The following is a 24,526-nucleotide window of genomic DNA, read 5'->3' as shown; positions in this document are numbered from 1 at the left end:
GGGGTGGGGGGGCGGGAAGAAGCATTTTGGAACTGGAGGAAAGCTGTATTCTTCATCGGTGCTACATCACATCCTGACTGACTCATCTCCTCCCCTAGACCCCTCTATGAGGGGATCTCCAGTGGCCGACAAATGGGCTTTGGGTCTCCACTCTGCACTTCCCCCCTCATTCACTATGGTAAGATTTTTTTTTCCTGATGATGCCTTATACCTGACCCCTTAGACACCTCGTGATCACTCAGGCTGGTGTGCTTCTTCCATGTGGGCTTTGTTGCTTCTGAGCTAGATGGCCGCTTGTTCAGGAGACTGTGAATCTTTATGAGAGCAGCCAACCTCATTCTTTCTCCCACAGAGTGGCTGGTGGGTTTGAACCACTGACCTTGGGATAGTAACCCGCTGCTTATCCCACAGCAGCATGCGAGCTCTTAAGGTTAAATAAGATGGCTTCAAAAAGTCTTACGGAGAAAATGTGTGAAGGAAAGGAAGGAGCTCTGTAGGTATCTGGATGGAAAACAAGGTAGCGAGAGGGCAGAGACGAGTGGGCACTACCTGGCCCATGGAGAAATGGGGTGGTTAGAGTAGCTGGAGAAGAGCGAGTGGGTGGAGGGAGAGCAGTGGAGAGGGGCTGCAGACCCCGTAGGCCACACAGACCATTGTAAGCACATTGGCACTGACATATGGCTTACGTCAAAAGTCGTCGTTCCCTGCCTGCTGTACGACCTGTGGTTGCTGTAGGGTGCCATCGCACCAATTCTGCCAACTCCTAGCAATTCCATGGGACAGCAGAATTGCCCCGTAGAGTTTTCTAGGCTCTAATCTTTACCGAGGAGTCCCGGTGGTGTTGTGGTTATGCGTTGGACTGCAATCTGCAAGGTCAGCAGTTTGAAACCACCAGCTGCACCAAGGGAGAGAAAGGAGGCTTTCTACTCCCATAAAGCATTACAGTCTTAGAAACCTACAGGGGCAGCTCCACTCAGTCCTCACTGGCAGTGAGTGAGAACCTTTACAGAAACAGATCACCAGATCTTTTCTCCTAGAGAGCTACTTCAAACCACCAACCTCTAAGATAGCAGCCCATTGTGGCATCAGTGCTTGACTAGAGTGTGTATGTGGTTGGGACCGGAGAACACTGAAGACATATTTACAGTGACTCAGCTAAGAGACAAAAGATGCACAGGGTGACAGAGGTGAAAATAGGAAAACAAGTGCATTTCATAATAGTCGAGGCAGAGTCAACAGGGTTTGCTGACAACTAGTAGTAGTGTGGTGGCCGGGGAAAGAAAAGACGAATTAGACATGGAGCCTCCCAGAGAAGGGTGTGGTGACATATTGGTTTCACTGTGGGCTGTTCACTGCAAGGTCAGGAGTTCGAAACCACCAGCTGCTTCAAGGGAGACAGACAAGGCTTTCGATTTCGGTGAAGAATTACAGTCTGGGATACGTACAGGGGCAGTTGTGCCCTGTCCCACAGGGTCGCTATGAGTCAGCACTGACTGGATGACAGTGAATGAGTGAGGGGTGGGACAAGCCATTTTGATGTGTGGGGTCAGATATTTAAAACGAAGCCAGCCAGCCTGCCTGGCGCTTTCTGCAGCAGCGGTGAGCCGCTCCGGCCCAGGCAACATCCAGATGCGCAGAGGGCGTGGTTTCTCCAGAACCGGAATGTTGCAAACCTACATCTGAGGGAGAAGACCCAAAGCAGTGATGTGAGCTGAATGCATCCTGGGAGACGAGGTGGGTAGTAAAGGCAGGAGCAGGCGGATGAAGAATAAAGCATTAGCCAAGGAGGTGTTTAAGCAAGTAATCTGGGAAAAGAAAGTTCAAAAGTGACACGTGGTGAGGACACAATGGTGCGGTAGAGAGGACTCGGGGTCTTTGGAGATGAAGAGGGGGACGAAATGGAGAAGCCATGCAGAACTATAAGAGATATAAAGGAGAAGTGGGAAGGGGTAGGTGAAACCAGGCGGAGGGAAAATGGGCATACTTGTCAGGAAGCAGCAGGGAAAGCAAGAGGCCATCAACTCCACCTTCACACGCTGAGGTACACCAAAAATGCAAACTCGCTGCCACCGAGCCAATATCAACTCATAGCAACCCTGGGGGGCAGGGTAGAATTGTCCCTGTGAATTTCTAATGTTGTAATTCTTTTAGCAATAATCACACCTTGGATAAACCTTACTGCCTATGATATTGCCATTGCGCAAAGCTAATATTGTCATTCTTTATGGGAGTAGAAAGCCCCATCTTTCTCCTGAGGATCTGCAGGTGGTTTCAAACTCCTAACCTTGCAGATTGAAGCTCCACATGCAAACACTATGCCACCGGAGCTCCTACAGTGAGTGGGGTAGGGAGAGAGAGAATAGCAGAAGAGGGTCGGCCAAAAACGTCCTGTTGTTTGAGGAGAGCTAGGCTTCAATTTAGGAAAGGGTGGGTAGGGTGGGGAAGGAGACAGAGAAACAGTGTCATCAACAGAAGGGAATTTGCTTCCCATAGAGCAGGAGACCCGAGAGCCCAGTGAAAGGATCAGGGAGGGGAGGAACAGATGGGTGGATGTTAAACTTTAAAGGCTTGGCCTTCAGATAGTGAATGAGGTTTGTTTTGTTTTATTTATCATTTTATTGGGGGCTCTTATAGCTCTTATCACCATCCATCCATCCATTGTCAAGCACATTTGTACATGTTGCCATCATTTTCAAAACATTTTCTTTCTACTTCGGCCCTTAGTATCAGCTCATTTCTCCCCACCCTACCCTCCCTCCCTCATGAATCCTTGATAATTTATTTAAAATTTTTTCCATTTCTTACACTGACCACTGTCTTCTTTCACCCACTTTTCTGTTGTTTGTGCCCCCTGGGAGGGGGTTATATGTAGATCCTTGTGATTGGTTACCCCTTTCTCCCCCTACCTACAGCATACCTTTCTGTGACCGTTCTGTGAGATGTCCAATTGTCTACAGGTGGGCTTTGGGTCTCCACTCTGCCCAGTAAATGAGGTTTGAGCAGGGCTGTGAAGCCCTAGTGACATGACGCTTGCAAGTTGGGCTGCACCCAGGTCAGCGGTTCAAAGCCCCCAGCAGCTGAAGCTTTCTGCTCTCATAAACAGTCTTGGCAACCCTCGGGGGCAGTTCTACTTTGACCTATAGGGTCATAGGCAAGGGCACCGATGGCAGTGAGTGAGTGAAGTCTGGCAGGAGGGCTGGCAGTCTGTTACCTCTGGTATAAGGGGATTGGGAGACCAGACCTGTTCCTACAGCCCAGGCTGGGGCAAGTTACCTCAGAGTCTGTACAAAGGTATCTTCCTGAGGCTTCATGTGTGACAACAGATCGGAGGGCATGAACGCTGGAATATCTAGAGACACGTCTGAAGGAGCCCTGGTGGCACAGTGGGTACACGCTGGGCTGTTAGCTGCAAAGGCTGCAGATTTAAAGCTCCATGGGAGAAAGAGGGCGCTTTCTATTCCTATAAAGAGGACAGTCCTGGAAACCCGCAGGGGCAGTTCTACCCTGTCTTATAGTCTCCATGAGGCACAATGGATTTGGGGGCAGTGAGTTTTGCTTGTGAGTGATAGGTGTGCATGGAAGGAGTGGCCCAAGGGCAGGTAAGAGACAGGAGAAGCTGCTTAAGGATATCAGAGCAGGATGTGCTTGTTTCCCTCAGTTCCCCACCCCTGGTAAAGTCATTGAAAAGAGAATTCCAAGGCTGATCAAAACTGAGGGGCTGAAGGGATGATATGGCAGAACAATGTCAAAGCTGCTAAAACCTAGTGTCTGGCCCTTTGTTGATCTGTGCTGCTCTGCAATGCCCACTCCAGCCAGGGGTAGCAGAAGGTAAAGCCTCGGACATCTCTCAGCCTCTTCTGCAGTCTTTCACTTGTCCTTGCGGACCTCTCTGGAGGCGCTGGTTTACCTTGTCTTCTATTGCACATAGGCCTTGCCCTCAGAATTTGACAGGTAAAACTGCTCAGGGCAGCACTGGAATTTACCATGATTTGACCCTCATCTCTTTCTCTATCTGGCAAATACTTTGGCTGCCTCAGGCAAGGGCAGTTCTGTCAAGACCTCACTCCGGGACCTCCCTATCTGGAGCACCCACCACAGCTGACATTCTAAGCCTGGAATGTAGACACTGGGAAGGTCAACCAGTCCATTCTAACCAGAAGGTAAGGTCCCTTAGGGGCAATCAGGTCAAACAGTTGTGCTTGGCCCTTTAATCTCCCGCCATCCCCCTCCAGACCTTCAGAGATGGCATGACTATCTCTGCTCTCAGGATGCGGAAGTGGAGTTGCAATTAGTAATTTGCCTGAGAGTCTATGTACACAGCTAGTACGTAGCAGGAGCTCTAGTTTTCCATTACCGCACACGGTCTTACAGAGAGGAGAATCAAATGCATGGAAAGAAGTGGGCCTAAAATGTTATACAGACATGTTCAAGTTCTTGGCTATTAATGAAAGGAGGAAATGTGTTAGTAAGACATGATAAGACCTAAACCCAAACTCATTGCCAGGCACTGCTGACTCATCGTGACCCTATAGGGCAGGGTAGCTTTTAGCTTTTTTTTTTTTTTTTTTTGGACAATAACTCTACAGGAGTAGAAAGCCCCACCTTTCTCCTGAGGAGCAATTAGTGGTCTTGAGCTGCTGACCTTGCAGTTAGCAGCCCAAAGTGTAACCACTATGCCACCAGTGCTCCTGGTAACAACAGGATGTTATTCCACTATTGAAAACGGGAGAAAGATGGGGTTTCCTACTCTCATAAAGAGTTACAGCCTCAGGGTTTCAGGAAATCCATTGGGGACAGTTCTACCTTATTCCATAAGGTTACTGAGTTGGCATTGACTCAATGGCAATGAGTTTGGTTTTTCATTGAAAGGGAGAATAGAACAAGAACCCTTCTTTTCTTACACTGTGAGACATTCTGCATGGCTTCAGAAACCCCAGGGAGCAGTTCAACTCTGTCCCACAGGGTCACTACCAGTGGGAATGGACTTGGTGGCAGTGGGATTGAGAGGGAAACTGGAAAGGGGCTTAAGCCTGGGATGCTGTTCTTAGGTGTCCCTGTGCGGAGTCCACCCCATGTAACAGTAGAACTGCCCCTTAGGGTTTTCTTGGTTGTGATCTTCATGGAAGGAGCCCTGGTGGTACAGTGCTTAGGTAGTCAAACCCAACTGTAATCCTAAGGGTTGTCAGTTTGAATCTGCCTAGTGGTTGCTCAAGGAAGGTGTGGCGATCTGCACCTATAAAGATTACATACCAGAAAACCCAATGGAGTTCTACTCTCACGTGGGTTCTCTTTGAGTTCAGCTCAACCTCACAACTCCCAAGAACAACAATCTTTACAGAAGCAGGTCTTCAGATCTTTCTCCCATGGGGCCACTGAGTGGCTCAGGGCACGCAACTGAATACTAGAACATTTGTGCCATCATAGTTCTTTAAGCATGATGATGGGTGGGAATTTGAAGAATTTGAGCTGATTGTGGTTCCCCCCCTCCTAAGGCAGGCTTTCCCCAAACACTGATTATCTAAGCACCAGGATTTGGGTGCTACCTGGACTCTTGGTTTCTACAAAGGCTGGTAGGTTTGGGTTGAGTGAGTCCCTTCGAGAGCACACCTTCCAGCAGGTGTACTGAGGATGGGATCAAATTACTGGGGGCAGCACAGACTCTTCATCACCACTCCCCGAATCTACTACAGCTTCCGGCAGGATCCAGGACTGCTAAACTAGCCATAACAAAACAGGATTTTACACATGGAAATATTAATCCAAGGCTAATCTGGAAGCTTTTTATGACTGAAAGATGATTGAATAAGAAATTGCCCAGAAGAATCAAGCCTAAGAGTCTTGGTGTTTTCTATGACATGGTAAGTTAAGGATGTGTGCAGAGAAAAATATCCAAGAATAGGACAGTCAAGTGGGAGGTTACAGCTGAATAAGAGCACTGTGGTTCAAATAAAGACACGCTTAACCATCCCAAGACAGATGGGTTTGCCCATGTACTTTCTGTATTCTTCTCCAGCATCATAATTCAAACGCACTGGTTCTTCTTCGGTCTTCTTTATTCAATGTCCACCTTTCACATGCGCTTAGGCAATGGAATGCACCAAGCTTGGGATAGAGTGGCTCCTTAGAAGGAAGGATGGCAAGACTGTGTGTTACACCTGGAGAAGGACATCATGCTTGGTGAGGCGGAGGGGCAGCAAAGGAGAGGAAGGCTCTCAACAAGAGGGGTTGACACCGTGGCTTCAACAATGGGCTCAGGCATAGGAACAATGTTGAGGGTGGCACACGACTGGGCAGCATTTGGTTCCATTGTGCATGGGGCTGCTCTGGGCCACAATCAACTCAAGGGCATCTAACAACTCCTCCCCACCCCCCACCAGCAACACCACCCCAGAAATCCTACAAGCTATTATAGATTTGGTGATAAAGGAGAGGGGAAATCATTCCTGCCAGTGTAGGATGTCTTGGGAAGCTCAGGAATCCAAAAGAAAATAGCTTGCCAAAGGGACTGTTGACTAATCTGTCAGTCTGTCCTGAGGTGGCTTGTATGTTGCTATGATGCCAGAAGGTAGGCTACTGGTATTTCAGATACTAGCACGGTCACCCATGATGGACAGCGTACAGCACAGCTTCCAAACTACCAAACCCCAAACCAAGCTCACTGCCAGAGTTGGTTCCAACCCATAGCGACACGGCCTGGTCTTGCACCATCCTCATAATTGTTTCTAGTTCGTTGAGGGTCTTTGTCTTTCGCCGCCCCTATGCTTTACCAAGCATGTCTTTCTCCTGATACGTCCAAAGTACATGATGAAGTCTCACCATCCTTGCTTCGCAGGCTCACTTTATAGGAGAAATTCTCATCTTTCTCCCAAGGAGTGACTGGTGGTTGAACTACTGATCTTGCAGTTAGCAGTAACCACTCTGCCCCCCAGGGCTCAGTAGACTAAAAAGGCCACTAACCTACTTCCAATTCCCAACCAGTGAAAACCTCACAACAGAATGAGACCCTGGGTTGACAAGTACTCACAATATCCAGGGGCCACACAGTTAGCTCCAGGATATTGTCACAAAGCTGGGGCAACATGTCATTCTGCTGTGCATGGGAACACCGTGATGGGATCTAGTTAGCTTTACATTCATCAACAGGGCTGCTTGGGGAGGGTGGGAGCTGGATAGCTGGCAACAGGCAGACTTCTAGAGATAGCATCAAAATATGTACACAAGGAGCCAAACGAGACTTTCTCCTGCTTCAGAAAGAATCAAGCACATGGAGAAAACCCGTTCTTTGGGCGTAGACTTGAGACAGAGACCCCAGGCCCAAGTCCCTTTGCTTGAGACAAGAACAAGACTCATTCATCTTCTATTTCCTGCCACACAGGGCAATTTGGGTCAGGAGTGAAAGATAGTCCCCTCCATCCAGCCAGGAATATATATAGTTTTCCCCTTGTAAAGGGACATAAGCCACTGTCAGTCTGTGTGTGGAAAAGTACAAGTTTTCCCAGACATCATGAAACCAACAGTTAGGTGACCTCTAGGAACTCCTTTCCCACTACCTTCAAGGTTGACTTGCCTGAGCTTCACTCATTTACAGGACCATCCTGAGATTCGGAAAATGGCTTTCATTGGACATTTAAAAGATCTACGCCATGCAGCATTTGATAATGAGGGAAGTGTTGAAAAATCATATAAAGCAACTACTAATCTCTTTTAAGAAGTCAAATTTACTTTAAGGAAATATGCCATTAAAACCCAAACTTAGCATGTCCTTTCCGTCTGCCCTTCATCTGAATTCCTCAGCCCAGCTTTTAGGAACGTGTGACACAGCATGTGTCAGAACACATGGGCTCCCTTGTTTCTAGAAGATAAGGCCGCTGTGGGGGGCCCTTCTTCTGAGAACTACTTTATCTCTCCCAGCCACCTTGGGGTCACCCAGAAGTGAGCTAAGAGGTTCCCTGAAGAAGTCAGGATATGGCTTGCTGTATATGCAGCGTAGTAAATAATATTTATTAATCCAACACGGGATGATTTTCCACGTGTCAACAGGTGCAATTCTAATGGGACTGTGTGAACTTGATGAGTCTCCAAGGTATTTTAATGCTACCCTTGTTTGCAGAAAGGAAAATCAGGAATCTTTTTCTAAAGGGCAATTTAGTACAATTTGAATCAAGACCTTAAAATTCTAAACCCATTTCCAGTAAATTAAGGAAACAAAAAAATGCCAACATATGGACGTACCAGGATGCTCATTGTGTCGTATGGAAAGCTGTGAAAAACCAGTACACAACACTGAACACGAACATGATTTAATGAAGGTAGACCCACATGCAGCTATTAAAATGGCATTTTTCCAGGGTTTGGGTAGAAAAGAGAATGTTTTGAAAATGATGGCAGCAGATGTGCAAATGTGCTTGATACAGTGGATGGTTGTATGGATTGTGATAAAATAGTTGTACAAAACCCAAATGAAATGATTTAAAAATACATTTAAAAATGCCATTTTGAAGAACTTAATGATAAGAGAACATGTTTGAGATTTTTATGACAGTAAAATGCAGGATGTAAGATTACAGTATCATCCCACTTTGGGGGTAGGAGATAGGGGTGTCTAGTTGACACATTTACATCCCATAGAAAAAGACTAGAAGTAAACCTATCATTTGGAGAAATGACCATTGTTTTTCTTCTTCCTATATTTATAATTATTGAGGCCTCTTTTTTTGCCTCAAACTTTGTGTTATTTAATTAAGTTCTTTGCAAGAAGAGGTCTCTTTTATACACAGAACATTTCTTTTCTAAATAACCTGAGGCTAAGAGAACCAACATTTGAGGCATCTGTCACACAAGGACACACTGGTGGTTCGGGTGGTTCAAGGGTGGATTTCCCACTTTCTGCAAAGGAGATCTGGTTTCAGTTCTCAGTCAACGCATCTCCTGTGCAGTCATCACCCATCTGTTAGCACAGGCTTGCCTGCTGGCTAGGATACAGAACCGGTTTCGGTAGAATGTCCAGACTAAAACAGATGAGGAAGAAAGGTCTGGTGATCTGCTTCTGGAGACCCTATGGATCACAACCCGCTCATCTCCGATGGATTAAGGGAGTGGCACAGAATTGGAAGCACCGCGCTCTGCTGCGCAAGAGGCCACTGTGAATGGGGCCGACCCAACGTCAGCTCCCACCACACACACTCATGTACTTACACTGCGCTACGAATTTTACCAAATATTTCATCTCCAGAGCAACTGTGGGGCAGAGATTTCATCCCGATTTTAGGTGAAGAACTGAAGTTCTACTATTGAAGCCATTGGCCCAGGCTGCACTCCTGCTTTCCTGCCTGAGCTCTCGTAGATGACCCCCAGACTTACAGCTAAGGTCACTGGCAAGACAGAACTGTGGACAGTTTGTGCAAGAGCATGGCTGTAGCCTACTTTTTAAGCCTTCCCAGCTCCTTTCGAAAGTAGCAAACCCCCCCCTTCAGACCCCACCCCACCTGACAAGGACCAGCACCCCCTATGTCTAAGGAGCAAGGCTTTGGTTCTGAAGCTGTTTTTATTCACATGCCCAGCTCCAAAGCCCATGCCCTCTCTGAGCCCATTTGCTCATGTCTGTGGTATCTGCTGGCTGGCTTATGGGTTTGGCATTTGGTCAGGTCATAAGCAGGGCAGGAGGGAACTGCACACACTCCCACCCCTTCCAGCCAGCTGGCATCCGGGTCTTGTCCCTGGATACTAAAACAAACAGGCTGTGTGCTCCGGCTCCCTGAACGGGGCGGGGGACAGCAAACATGCCAGCTATGCGAACAACCACAGAGATGTCTGCCAGCACATCTGATCTTCTGTAACTCGCTGTCAGCCACGCTGTCAGGGACTCCAGGCAGCTGGGAGCTGGACTGTTCAGTTGGGCTACAGGTAATGCCTGGGTGAGGGGTACCAACTTCCTGCCCCTGTAGCAGGCTCTGCTCCTACAGGGTCCCCAGTGACACAAACGAGTCAGATGTGGAACTTTCCACCACTGAGTCAAAGGCGGCCTCTTCATTGCTTCCTGTTCCCTCAGAAGGGCGGTGACAGGAAGTAACTTGGCTGGGGTCACAGCAAATCAATGACACTGGGACCTACGACATGCTGGCTCTGACACTACTTTATCAAATCAAACTGCAGTCCCAAACTTAAAAACAGCACCACCTGGGGAGGTTCATCTGGGAAGAGGGAGAAAGGGACGCCCTGCACAAAGTAACAGTGGGAACCCTGGGCTCCCTGTTGGTTGGGACTTTCTGTTGCATGCTCAGGGAGGTTCGAGAAGTACGGGACTAAATGCAAGGACAGAGTTGGTTCCTACAGGCCTTCGCAGAACTTTTCATGTGACCCTGGAAGAGATGATCCTGAAAAGTGCTTTTCAAACAGCTTCAAGAATGTGAGCAAGGATTCCACAGAGACTGGGAGGTGCTGCTGTGGGTGAGTCCTCAAGGATCCCGTGAAGATAGTAAAAGAAGGCCCCCAACAAATAGTGCTATCAGTCATCATCTCCCAGCTTGCCAGGTGGATCAAACAAGGCTGCCATTCTGTACTTCAGCAAGGGCTCTGTGGTATTTTTCCACTTGCTGGTCAAAGCTCCTGGAACAGAACTCTGCCTGGAAAAAGTCTGCTGGAGTCAGGAGGTATTTGAGGGCCAGGCCTCTGAACTCAGTTGCACGAGGGGCAGCCCTGTGGCTGGAAGACAGAGAATCCTGGTCCACCCAGGCCCCCAAGGTCCCTGTGGTTGCTGGATCATCCTCATCAGCCGTGGGTCCTAAATGGGGCCCTATACTAAGTTCTTCCCCAGTTTTTAGAGAGTTAAACTTTTCATCGTGCACTGCCAAGCCCGAGGGGGAAGACACTGCACTGGACGCTCCCGCAGACCTGGAAAAAGGGACCAGCCCCGGCCAGTCTATGCTGCAGAGGCCTGGCAACAACTGCTTCTTGATCTGCAAAGCAGGAGAAAGGTTCTCTTTCTTGACCTTCTTGGGGTCCCTATCAGGTTGACACTGAGCAGCACTGTCCTTCAGGGGTTCAAACACAACGCCCTTGGTCCGAGGCTTCTCTAGCCGCCTTTTCAGCAGCCACAGGAAGCTCTGTTTTCTTGAGAAAGAACTCATGTATTGCTGCACAGAATCTGGAATCAGGGGCAGAGAGAGCCTGGGGCTCAGGTGGTCCTGAAAGTAGTGACTACAAGGCTGTCGACTAACAATGGGCATCACCTGGCAAGGCTTAAGGGCAGCCACAAAGGCACAGAGCTCGGTGTAGGAGGAATGGTCAGAGTATGGGATGACGTGGATACCAGGGTGGGAGCGGTGGATTTTCCTGCTGGTGGGGAGGATAGCAATGGTAGGCTGGGTCTGGTTCCAGTGCAGCATGGTGATGCGGGAGATCTTGGTATGGTCCACAGCATGGATGCGGCCAGCATTCTCCTCCACTGTGAACACATTGGCCAGGCCCAACAGCTGCACCAACTCCAGGCGCTGAGGGCTCAGCACTACCCACGTCCGAAACTCCAGGGCCAGCTGCTCCAACAGGGACTCCTTTCCCAGGCTGTAGAGTCCTAAGATGTAAAAGAAGAGAAAGCGAGAGGGGGAAGAGGATGAAGTTACTGGGGAAGCCCCAATAAAGCAAGCAATGTTGAACAAGCATGCACAGAACTCACGGGGCAATCAGGGGGACTAGCCAGGAGGAGGTGGCTCTTAAACTGATATATGAGAATAGGGTAACACCCCGCAGAATCCACTCATTCATTCAGTTCCATCACGATTCAGTGAGGCATCGTGAAGACAAAAAAACATAGTCTTGGTTTTCAAGAATGACAGTCAGCCACACCTGTATTTAGCACAGAATTAGTCACAATAGCCCACCCCCACCCCCAAAATGTGGTACATTCCTCAGTGGAATCCTGCACCCCATAAAGAACAAGGATGAGTCCCGGATGGATTTGGAGGATGCTAAGTCAATAACATGAAGATACTCATTTTGTAAGAAGATAAGGATATGCATACAGAGACCAATGTTCACTGGTGGTTACTACTGACAGGTTTGGGAGAGGGGGAAGGACATCATTCTTTTGAGTGTAGACATGTGTTATTTTGAGTGAAGGGAAAAGTCACACAGCTTGTCCAAAGTAAGTGATGCCATGAAGAAGTGCATGAGAAAGAATGGATGCTCATGCTAAAGAATATGACATACGTAATTTGGGAACACCACCTATAACAGCCCCAAAATCAGCGATTGTAACATACATAGGTGTTCAAGCATACATGTGAGTGGGCAGGCGCAGGTGAGTATACATATGTAGACAGAAAGAAGCTCATATTCTGTATCCTAGTGAGGTGAGTAGCACCTGAGTCTTAAAAGTTCATGAGCAGCCACTGAAGACACAACTATTGGTCACTTCTTGCTAAGAGCAAAAACAAGGAAACCAAAGTTCCAGAGAAGAAACTGAAGAACAAATAGCCAACATGAACCAAAGCTTCATCTACCCCAAGACAAGAAGAACTAGGTGGTGCCTGGCTACAATCACCAGTGTTCTGACCAAGGCCACAATGAATGGATCCTGTAAGAAAACCCAAATTCTTTTTTTTAAATCATTTTATTGGGGGCTCGTACAACTCTTATCACAATCCATACATACATTCATTGTGTCCGGCACATTTATACATTTGTCGCCATCATCATTCTCAAAACATTTTTTTTCTACTTGAGCCCTTGGTATCAGCTCCTTATTTTTCCTCCTCCCTCCTGTACCCTTCCCTCCCTCGGGAACCCTTGATAATTTATAAATTATTATTTGTCATGTCTTACACTGTCCAATGTCTCCCTTCACCTGCTTTTCTGTTGTCCACCCCCCAGGGAGGAGGTTATATGTACATCCTTCTTATTGGTTCTACCTTTCCCCCCACCTTCCCCTTCCCCTTTTGGTACCACTACTCTCATTATTGGTCCTGAGGGGTTTATCTGTCCTGGATTCCCTGTATATTCAGCTCTGATCTGTACCAGTGTATATCCTCTGGTCTAGCTGGATTTGTAAGGTAGGATTGGAATGATAGTTGGAAGGGGGGGGGGGCGGAGTATTAAAGAACTAGAGGAAAGTTGAAGTTTCATCAGTGCTATACTGCACCCTGACTGACTTGTCTCCTCCTCAGGATCCTTCAGTAAGGGGATGTCCAGTTGCCTACAGGTGGGCTTTGGGTCTCCACTCTGCACTCCCCCTCATTCACAATGATATGATTTGTTGTTCTTTGATGCCTGATACCTGATCTTATCAACATCTCGTGATCACACAGGCTGGTGTGCTTCTTCCATGTGGGCTTTGTTGCTTCTCAGCTAGATGGCCGCTTGTTTATCTTCCAGTCTTTAAGGCCCCAGACACTATATCTTTTGATAGCTGTGCACCATCAGTTTTCAACACCACATTTGCTTATGCACCCCCTTTGTCTTCAGCGATTGTGTCGTGAAGGTGAGCATCATGGAATGCTAGCTTAATAGAACAAAGTGTTCTTGCATTGAAGGAGTACTTGAGTAGAGACGCAATGTCCATCTGCTACCTTAATACTAAACTTATAAATATATGCACATAGATCTATTTCCCCATCATCATATATAAATATATTTATATATGTACATGCCTTTATTTAGACCTCGATAAATGCCCTTTTCCTCTTGGTTCTTTCCTCTATTTCCTTTTACTTGCCTCTTGTCCTACTATCATGCTCAGTCTTCATTTGGCTTTCAGTAATTCCTCTAGTTTACAGTGCCCTTGATCAAGCACTACCAGGCCTCTTACACCTTCCTCCCTACTGACTTTGGATCACTTGTTGTTCCCTTGTCCCTGGGTTTGTTAACACCACTTCCTTTCCTCCACACCTCCCTCTCCCATGTCCCCCAGGAACTGTCGGTCTGTTGTTTTCTCCTCCTCCAGGTTGTTTGTCCTGCCTATCTTATCTAGACAGACCTGCAGAGATAATAATATGCACACAAAAAGAGACAGAGCAAAACAAAGCAACAAAAGCAACAACAACAACAAAACCAATGACCAAAAAGAGAAAGAAAAGACTATAAATTGTTCAAGGCCCATTTGTTGACCTTTATGAGTGTTTTCTGGTGGAGTATGATGGGGTGCCACGTCCTGGCCCCAAAGTCTATTTTTGGTATTTCCTGGGTACTTCGTTGCTCTGCTCCCCTTGCTGTTCTGTTGCACCCCTTAGTAAAACCCAATTTTTTTTTTAAAAAAGAGCCAGGCTTAAAAGGCCAGTTGAGACTGGATGGTTCCCTGAGATATTCTTCCAATCTTGAACAGAAACTAGAAGGATGTCTTTTAGTGCAATTGAGGGCTGCTACTTCTGAGTACAGAGTCCCATCTATACCGGTCTACAAATTCACTCATCACTCTTTAACAACGAGCAGAAGGTAAGAGGGCGGGGAAAGGAAAGTACTGAAAACAGAACCACCAAGATGCAGTTAACAAGAACGTTGACCTGTCATTTAAAATGTAACTAGTACCCTTGGAGAATCTGTGTGGAAATTGTAAGTGGGGACCTTGTGCTTCATAAGCTTTCACCTAAAACACAGTAAAATATTATTTTAAAAACGAAGTACAGTCTGTGGGGCACAGGCTGAGGGTGCTTAGAGGAAATGTTTGGGAGATGTACGCAATATGAGGGCACAGAAGAGCACCCGCCTGCTGGTGGAATTTGAGAGTTCCCTGAAAATGACTACTGAGCTAAAACTTTAAATTAAAAACAAACAAATAAACAAAAAAAAATCTTTCCTCCAGGCATAGCTTGTTTTATTGTAAAGGGTCGTCATTCACTGAAAATGAATTCAAAGCTGTTTGATTGGTGTTTCAAACAGTTCTTACCATCAGTCACCTAAGATACAAAAGTAATGGCAATTTTATTTCTGTACCTTGAAAGATAAGTCACACTCAAGCACAGACATAAACACAAGGGATCCCTTTCTCATCTTTAAGTGGTTTCTTTTTACTAGCTTCTTCCAGATCAAACGTGAATGGTTTGTCATAACCCATTAGATGGTGAAGACATCACCATTTGGGAAAAGCCCTGGGTTAACTAATCATGATCTCCTTTCGGCATAAGATGTGTGTGCCTGCAGTCTTCACAGCCTCCTGATAACACACTGCGCTCCTTCTTGGACATTTCTGCTGAGGCCTCCCGGTACAGTCAAAGGACATAGCCTTCTGGACACACAGGTGACTGAGCTCATCACCTGGACAGTGATGCTGCCTGCAGCCCAGCATATTAGCTGCCAACATCCCAGGTATCCTAAGTTGCAGGAGGGCACCTATGAAGCATCCCCCTGGGGGCTCAGAGTGCCAATGACACCATGCTGCTGCTCTGAATGAACAAATACCAGAAGTAGTAGCCTGCGTGTGAGAAGTGGCCAACGACTGAAGGTAATGAGAGCCCCATCTGAACTCAGTCCTGAAGATGGGGCAAGGTAACTCTTGGATGGTGAACATCTTAAGAGGAGTGAGTTTGACGTTACTAGAGCACAAAGAAGAGACTGGCAAGAAATGGCAGCAGAAAGGTCAGTAAGGACAATGGAGGGCTCAGGTGCCCTGCTGAGTATGGAGTTTGGGCTAAGTAAGGGCAGCTGCTGAAGGTCTGGCGCAAGACAACGGCCTGGTCAGCTAGGCATTTCTGAATGAATCACTCAGTGACTGTGAAAGCCTGGCATAGAACAGAGCTGTTATGATAGAACTGATGCCACTCCTAGCAGTCACCTTTCACCCCCCAAAATAGATTGGCTTAAAAAATAAACGTCACCTGTGTGTACTGAGCTCCCTCAGACAGCTAACCATATGACACCAAGTGCCCAACATTTACCCTAAACCAAATATAAGAAGCTAAGAAGAGCGGCGAAGCTAGATGAATCAAGAGAACAAACAGAATTGAAATGAGAGCAGAAATACATTGTGAAAAATGCAACCAATATCATGGAACAATCTGTAGGAAATGAACGATTAAATAGAGCCATAATTCACGATATAAACTTTGACCTTAAACACAATAAAACATTTCAGAGAGCAAGAGAGCGACCACAGATGGAGGCAGAGAGACCAATACAAAGGATGGCACAGCAAGAAGACTGAGGAGGAATCATCTCAGCCACAAGGGGCCTGCTTGTGTCGGTTTGCTTGACTCACAAGGATAAAGGCGGTGCAGTGTTTGGGCACTCAGCTGTTACCAGAAGGACACCACTTCATGGAAGAAAGACGGTGCCCACGAAAGAGTCCAACCTTGGAAACCTTCTGGGGCAGTTCTACTCTGTTCTCTTAGGTTGTTATGAGTCAAAATGAGCTGGATGACAATGAAATAAGTTTTTTGTGGGGTGGGGAGGCTGAGTAAGGATAGATTTTAGGGAGCAGGTTACCAGGCCTTTCTTCCAGGTTCACCTTAGCCAAAAGCTCTGCTAAAATGTTAGGCATCGTTGCCACACACAAGCTTCCAATGACAGATGAGGGGTAGCTGAACACGATGTGTACTGGTTGGGAATCAAACCAAGGTCTTGACAAGGAAGGTGAGAATTGGACCACTAAGCCATCATAAAATGAGATCATGAAAACTTTATGGATGACAACAGTTTGACTCATAACTGATCATGGGGATGACACGGGACTGGGCTGTGTTTTATTCCATTGTACATGTGATTACCATGAGTTAGGAGCTGGCTACCAACAACAGGGATAGAAACAAGGGAATAGATTTAAGAACTATTTAGGATGCATGACTGAGTGATCCAGCCGATATGAAGGAAGACAGTAAGAATAACTCTAAGCACTCCTACTGGGGAAGCAAGGCTGATGAACGTGGAGAGAGTACTTGACAGACTCAAAATTCAGGACTAGGTTGAAGGATGGAATGAGTTCAGTGTGGATGTGCTATGTTTGAGGTATCTAGGGATTGAGGTCAAGCAGGCAGCTAGACAAACCAGTCTGAAGTGCAGAAGATCACGTTGTCAAATGCAGCAGAGGGGCCCAGTATAAACAAAATCACAGAAGCAAGGAAGCTGTGGGTGCGTTTGGGGAACGGTCATCACTCCCGTTGGACTGGACCATGGAGTATAAGAAAGGGTACAAAGAAAGATATAACACTAGGCCCAAAGCCTTCACTTCGGTCAAATAAAAGAGGATTCTGGATATCAGAATAAAAAGTCTGCAGGCTACTTGGGAAAACAAAAGATCTGGAATCATACATAGAAAGATGATTACAGCAGACTTTTAGGAAAAAGGGAACATGGCAGCAGGGTTATTCAATGGCTGGGATACAAAGATGCTGGAAGCTGAAGTTCAGTTAGAAAGCCCAGTATTTATATAGAAGAAACAAAGACCTAAATATGGATGTTTATGGTGATGAAACCCAACCAAACCAAATCCATTGCCACTGAGTTAATGTAATTCATAGCAACCCTATAGAGCGCTTCTGAGGCTGTAACTCTTTAAGGGAGAAGACAGCCTCATCTTATACTCACAGAGTGGCTGATGGGTTTGAACCACTGACCTGTGGCTAGGAGTCCAGTGTTTACCTGATAGTGCCCCCAGGGTTCTTTATAGTAATGGAACAGATGTTATTTAATAGAGAATTTTCCTGAAGATCTGATTCAAGCCTACAAGCAGATTTCATTTATTCCTGATCAAAGTGCAAAACCTCACCTTGGATGTAAATGCAACTGATTTTCTTTTACCTTTCCTTCTTCCTACCTCTATCCCATCTCTCCTTTAACATGGTGCTGTGGGCTGCTAAGCTCAAGGCTAGCCCTTTGAAACCACCAACTGCTCTGAGGGAGAAGGAAGAGGCTTTCTACTCTTGTAAAGAGTCACAGTCTCAGAAACCCACAGGGGCAGTCTACCCAGTCCTATAGGTCTCTATGAGTAAGAACTGACTCGATGGCAGTGATTCTTTCTTTTATTCCTACTAGATGTAGGAGCCCTGGTGACATAGTGGTTACACATTGGACTGCTAACTGCAAGTTCAAAACTGCCAGCTGCTCTGCAGGAGAGTCGAGGCTTCCTAGTCTCACAAAGAATTTGTTTCAGAAACTCATAGGGGAAGTGACCCCTACCGGTCACTATGAATTAGCATCAACTCAATGGCTGTGGGTTTTAGTTGAGGTCTACTGGATGTAAACCCTCAAAGTTAAAGAACACATTTATCTTTCTATTTCCAAAGCCTCTAAGGTAGTGGTTCTAAACCTTCCTAATGCTGCGACCCTTTAATAGTTCCTCATGTTGTGACGCCCAACCATAAAATTTTCATTGCTACTTCATAACTAATTTTGCTAGTGCTATGAATCATAATGTTAAGTATCTGATATGCAGGATGTATTTTCATTGTTACAAATTGAACATGAACATAATTAAAGCACAGTGATTAATCACAAAGCAATATGTACTTATATATTATAAAATATTTATGTGTTTTCCGATGGTCTTAGGCGACCCCTGTGAAAGGGTCATTCAATCCCGTTGGGTCGCGACCCACAGGTTGAGAACCCCTGCTCTGAGAAACTATGGCACATCAGTGGTATTGTTAGGTGCTGTCAATTTGGTTCCAATTTACAACAGAAGGCTGAATGGTGGGGCAACCTTTTCACAATCTTGCTATGTTTGAGTTCACTGTTGTAGCTGCTATTACAATCTTATTGAGGGTCTTCCTCTCGTTTGCTGATCCTCTACCAAACATGCTGCCTTGTTTGTCAGGGACTGGTGTCTGCTGATGAGCTGTCTGATCAGACAACATCTCACCATCCTCACCACTAAGGAGCATCCTGGCTATACTTCTTCCAAGACAGATTTGTTTTCTGGCAGTCTATGGTATGTATATTCAACACCCTTCATCAACATCATAACCCAAAGTTGTCAATTCTTTCCCTCCCTGCAGTAGTCTTTATTGACTGATTAGTTTTCACATGCGTTAATGGAACAGGAAAATATCATGGCTTGGGGCAGGTACACCTGAGTCCTCAAAGTGACATCTTGACTTTATAACACTTTAAAAGAAATCTCTTGCAGCACGTTTGCCCAGTGCAACGCGTCCTTTGATCTCATGAATGCTGCTTCCATGGGCATTGGTTGTGGAGCCAAGTAAAATAAAATCCTTGATACTTCAATCTCTCCTCTGTCTATCATGCTGTTATCCCCTGGTCAGGTGGTGAGGATTTTCATTTTCTTTATGGGGGGACGCTCATCTCCATCAGCAAGTGCTTTCAGCAAGCTTATCAGACTGTGAATGGGTCTTCCTCCAATCCTGATGACAAGTCCTTCTTCATACTGTTTAGCCGCTCAGATTACTTGCTTCGTAAAGAGACAGGGAAAGGTGATGACAGTATACAATCCTGACAAACACCTTTCCTGATTTTAAAAGAACTTGTTTTTTTCATCCTGTTCTCGTAGAAAACTGCCTTTTACTCTATGTGTACGTCCTATATGTTCTGCATGTGCAGTTAAGTATTCTGTAATTCCATGCTTCTATATGTTATCCATAACTTGTCATCATCTGTACAAGTGAATGCCTTTGTGCAGTCAGTAATGCACAGGTACACATTCTTCTGGTAGTCTCTGCTCACTGACCATACACCTGTCATCAGCAAGGACACACCTTGTCCCATATCCTTTTTGAGTCTGGCTTGAATGTCTGGCAATTCCCAGTCCATGCACTGCTACAACCATTTTTGAATTATCTTCAGTAAAACTTTACTTATACAAAATTTGCAATGTTAACATTGCTGCTACATCATTTCCATATTCTTTTAGACTATTTTTCTCTGGGATAGACCAAAATATGCATCTCTTCCATTTGGTTGGCCAAGTTTCCGTCTTCCAAATTTCTTGAGATAGATGAATGAGCACTTCTAGCATTGCATCTGTTTCCCGAAACATCTCAGTTGGTGTTCCTTCCACTTCTGGAGTCTTGCTTTTTGTCGGTGCCTTCAGCGCGGCTTGGACTCCTTGAGGACCATCAGCTTTTGATCACATGCTGCCTCCTGAAACACTCGGACACTGACCAATTCTTTTGGGTTTAATTACTCGGTGTATTTCTTTCTTTCACCTTCCTTTGATGCTTCCGGCATTATTCAACATTCTGCCCATCAAACCACTCAATATTACGACTCCAGGCTTGACTGCTTGCTTCAGTTGTTTCAGCTTGAGAAATGCTGAGTGTTGGTTTCTAATTCCCTCCCGTACTTCATCTTCCTTCCTTCCATTCGCCGTAGCTGTTCTACGTCAAGAGCCGGTCTCGGAGTCTCTTCTGAAATCCATTTCGGTCTTGTCCTTCTTTACTATCTTTTTAATGATCATTTACTTTCGTCATGTGACATTCCTGATGTCATCCCACAACCTGTCAGGTTGTCAGTCGTTAATGTTCAATGCAGATTAAGACCATCATTGAAATTTATGCACCAACAACTATAAGCCAAAGATGTAAAAATCAATAATGTTCATCAAGTCAATAGCCTGCAATGGATTAATCTAGCTCAAAGTTGGGGTCTATCAAATATTTACAACATTAATCAAGCCCCCACCATAGCTTTCTAGAGAGCAGTGCCTCTCAGAGTAGAGTCTGCTTTAAAATGTCAAAGACTAACTGGGGCTGACAGTTCTTTCTTTAATGTACATTTCCATATACACAATTCAATGACAGTGATTACATCCTTCTTATAGGATTGAGAGGTCTTCGCAAATATCCAAGTAACCCTGAGAGGAGTTATTTCTTAATTAAATTGGGTAGTCGTCCCAGAAGGCTGTACAATTTTTCAATGCTTTTGCTTAAACTCATTTGGAAATGCAAAATGGTGGCAAATCTCTGGAGGATTTATTATAATATTGGAAACAACAACAAAACACATGTAGTATCAAATCTATTACAACACATTACTACGTATCTTAAAAGTCCACTCTGAAAGAAAAGTGCCCCAAATGCTTCAGAAAGAGGGGCTGTCTGCTTGTATTTACAGTCTCAGAAACCTGACAAAACTGGTCTACTCTGTCGTATAGGGTCCCTATGACTCGAAACCAACCCCATCTTTCTCCTGTGGAGTAACTTGTGAGTTGGGATCATGGCTCCGTGGGTAGCACACGCCACCACCAGGGCTCCCGCTGAGTGGGAGCATTCTTTGAAACGCCCCAAGATGTTCCTGGGGTCCTGAGAGGTCACACACATGTGCAGGAATGCAGCTAGGTCAGAGCTTAGCACATGCTCAGGAAAGACCTGGCAGCATTAGGTTAATTTATAGCGCAACCCTCCCTTAAAAGTCTATGCTCTGATCCATTTTACTCATTTATATAACAATTATTTTACCACCTTTGTCTAGAATGAATCTAGGCATTCAGGATATAGCCAATAAGTAAAACCTAAGAGTCTTGACATTATTAAGCTTACATTCTAGAAGGAGGAAATAGACAACAGAAACAGAATACATTCAATCAGTCAATTATATATTGTAAGATGATAAGGGCAATTTTGTCCCTCTCCTATATAAGTTTCTTGAACAGTTCTTTGTCCTTAAGAACCATGGTGATAGGTAGGATCAAGTTCAAAATAGTTTACACCAGTCTTGGTCCGGCCCCACCTGTCTCTTCACCTACCTCTCCTTCACACGCTGTGCTCTAGCACACAGGCTGCTGCTTCTCAGCCACCTAAATATCGAAGCTTCTTCCCGCTTTCACCCGCTCTCTCAAGGAATGGACAGCAGTGTGTGTGGGAATGGAAGTATGTGTGTACAGCCACATATTTTTTACACGGATACAGCCTACAGGAAGGGTATGCGTGCTATGAGAAAAAGAGAAAGTAGGACTTCACAGGGACTCTCGAGTTAGGAATGTGGAGGTGAGGTGACAGGTCAAACCATAACAAGCTAAACTCAATGCCAAGTCCATTTCAACTCACAGTAACCCTACAGGGCAGAGTAGAACTGCCCTGTGGGTTTCTGAGACCATAAGTCTTTTTTTTTTTTTTTGAGACCTTAAGTCTTTACAGAAGTAGAAAGCCTTGACTATATTCTGAGGATGGGCTGGTAGTTTCAAACTGTCATCCTTCTGGTTAGCACCCCAACAGGTGACTACTCTGCCACCAGGGCTCCTTTTAGGTGGCAGGTCAGTTGCTTTAAATAAGGAGATCAGGGTAGGCTTCCTAAAGGAGGTGAGATCTGCACAAAGACTTGACATACATAAGAACCCTCAAAGAACCTAGATTTACTGCTATCCAGTGAGAAAAAGGCCAGGGAAGCACTCACCAATCTTTATATTATGTTGTGGGTACTTTTGAATGAGCTCAATAATCTGGCGGGTAGCTTCTTGTTGGGAAGGAAGAACCAGGGCTGGGTTGCAATTGGTGTTGTCTAGGTATAAGGTATGGATCTGCTTCCCCAGCCTCAGCGCTGGTTCCTTTAACATAGATGGCGTATATCGAAAATCACCTGCAAGAAGAAGCAAAGGAGGGCAGTGGATTGCTTAGGAATCCCTATTACAGCTTCTGGTCCAAGGAGTCTCAGGATCTAGTCAGTTTTTCCTGATCCAGAAAAGGGATTTCAGAAGGATGACCCACAGAGACAAAAATCCAAAGTTTGGAAGACAAGCCTCTTCCAACCTCACAACAGATGGTCGTTTGTTTACTGGCCCGTAGTTAAGTACCGGGCCCTTCTTTGTGGAAAGTTTCATTCTGCTCCTGATTTTAAATTACTCTGCAGAAGTGGGAAACAGATTGAGAAAGGGTCACTGTTCTTCCATAAATAAATAAATAAAGGGTGAGACACCCTGTCTTCCATTATGAATTAAGGCTGCTTAAGAATCAGTAGCTATTCTGGGAAGGTGGGAGGGACCCCTCAGGAGACCCACCTGTGTAGAGGATGGTTCCAAAGTATCCTTCAAAGAGAAACATGACAGAGCCAGGGCAGTGATTGGCATCAATGAGGGTGACGGTCATGGTCTCTTGGCCAATTTCATCTAGAGGCAGTACGTGGCTCTCACCAACCTCCAGGGCCTGTATCCACTGCTTAGATACCTGAGGAAACAGTGGGCCATCCTGCAGACCACAGACTCTTCCCTGATGCCTCCCTAGTTTTCCCCAATCAAATCCTTAGACTCCATGGTACAGCTATGATGGGTGATCCCAAGCCATCTGTCCTTTGGTCCCCCTCTCTCCACTCTACCCTCTGTGCAACTTTCTAAGAAAACAGTGTACTTGGAGATTTCTGGACAGATTCCTAGACCTAGGAATCTGGGGGACAAGGGAAGCCTGGAAAAGCCTGGAGAAACTGTAAACTAGGGGCTTCAAAAGTTTGTGGATGCACACCTTCAACGAGCAAGTTCCCACGATAGGAAATCAGGGGATAGGACTCACAGAGTAACGTGAGTACAAGTGGGTTGGACTAGTGATTCATGCCCTAGCTTGACTGACACACAGAGCCATGGTGGGTTAGTGGGTCACACATTAGGCTGCTCACCTAAATGTCAGTGGTTCAAACCCACCAACTGCCTGTGCAGGAGAAAGATCGGGCTTTCTGCTCTCAGGGGCATCTCTTTATGAGCTGGAATCACTTGATGGTAGTGTAGAGCACGGTTCCTAGGTCATAATGAGCATTCAATAAATGGTGATCTCTATCTTTCCATTAAAAAAAGTCTGTGGAAAAATTCCCTTATCATTTAACTCCACTTGTCCAAGAAAATTTTGAAGCTCCCTCGCAGTTAGCCAGTACATTGTGTGGATTCTTCAGACAGGCACGTTTGGGAACCCTGGGCCTCCTGTCAGCAAGAAGTGGACAAACAGAGCTTCTCAATTTATAGCTGAAATGTCCTAGCTGGTCAACGGGGCGCCACATGATCATGGGTTACAGATGCACTTCTGGATTCAAATGTGGAAAGTTAGTCTCCTGGTCCACAGAGTTCTGCTCCAAGGCAGTGACACATAAGCGCAAACACCCCACCCCACCCACCTACCCACCCCCAAGTCTGCATCCTGGAGCTTGGAGTCCCCACCCAGATGCCTTCGGAGACGGGACCCAGGCCCTCATACCTGTAGGCGGCGATGCAAGAGGTAGGCGGTGATGGGGGAGCAGTAGAGAGGCCGGGCCCAGGTGCTAGTCAGGCCCGCGGTGTGATCCGAGTGCATGTGGGACAAGAAGAAGAGGCGCGCGGAGGCCGCCCGGCGCAGGCTCCAGAAGTCCACCGCGATGGGCGTGTGGGGAATCAGCACTCCGTTCATGGTGGCGGGGCTGGAGAGTCACCAGGGGGCTCTTCATGAGGTCGGGCTGCCGCGTGCCGCCTCCGCAACGGCACCCGCCGAAGTTAGGCGGACACAGGAGTCGGGCTTCAAAGGAAAAGGAAGCCCAGTGGCGGAAAGAATTAATGAAGTGAGCGGAAAGAAGGAAGTAGCCGTGCCCAGGGGGCGCTGGGGTGGGACCCCCACATCGCGGAAGACAGTTGATGGCGCGCCACTCCCACCCGCGCGGGAACTGGGAGGAGCCCGGGCACTCACAGCGCGCGCGCTGCTGG

At 46.3% G+C, this 24,526-nt stretch overlaps 1 protein-coding gene across 3 annotated transcripts; it reads right to left on the bottom strand.

Annotated features, from left to right (window-relative positions):
• Positions 1-7,753: 7,753 nt before the first annotated feature.
• DCLRE1B (DNA cross-link repair 1B) lies at positions 7,754-24,506 on the bottom strand. 3 transcript variants are annotated; one of them, XM_075559589.1, is made up of 5 exons: positions 24,048-24,161; positions 23,479-23,597; positions 22,871-23,036; positions 22,270-22,452; positions 7,755-11,569 (listed from the first exon to the last, which is right to left on the bottom strand). In XM_075559589.1, exons 3-5 carry the CDS (start codon positions 22,956-22,958, stop codon positions 10,536-10,538), a joined length of 1,305 nt encoding a protein of 434 aa, XP_075415704.1. In that variant the 5' UTR covers positions 22,959-23,036; positions 23,479-23,597; positions 24,048-24,161; the 3' UTR covers positions 7,755-10,535. The 3 variants fall into 3 exon arrangements, with proteins under 3 accessions (XP_075415712.1, XP_075415704.1, XP_075415699.1); XM_075559584.1 differs by lacking the exon at positions 23,479-23,597 and having other exon boundaries at positions 7,756-11,569; positions 24,048-24,506; XM_075559597.1 differs by lacking the exons at positions 22,871-23,036; positions 23,479-23,597 and having other exon boundaries at positions 7,754-11,569; positions 24,048-24,187.
• Between the last annotated feature and the right edge of the window lie 20 nt (positions 24,507-24,526).

This window comes from Tenrec ecaudatus, chromosome 1, assembly GCF_050624435.1.
Source record: "Tenrec ecaudatus isolate mTenEca1 chromosome 1, mTenEca1.hap1, whole genome shotgun sequence".
NCBI lineage: Eukaryota > Metazoa > Chordata > Mammalia > Afrosoricida > Tenrecidae > Tenrec > Tenrec ecaudatus.
Note: the sequence above shows the minus strand (reverse complement) of the source record. Positions and strands in the feature narration are given on the sequence as shown.

Bases quoted from the DNA above. Each gene is read 5' to 3' on its own strand.
- DCLRE1B (XM_075559584.1), bottom strand. From the start codon at position 24,236: ATGAACGGAGTGCTGATTCCCCACACGCCCATCGCGGTGGACTTCTGG. The intron at 23,037-24,047 runs GTATGAGGGCCT...CTGTTTCCTCAG, and splicing joins TCTTGCATCGCCGCCTACAG to GTATCTAAGCAGTGGATACA. The intron at 11,570-22,269 runs GTGAGTGCTTCC...TTTACATCTTAG, and splicing joins ACAACATAATATAAAGATTG to GACTCTACAGCCTGGGAAAG.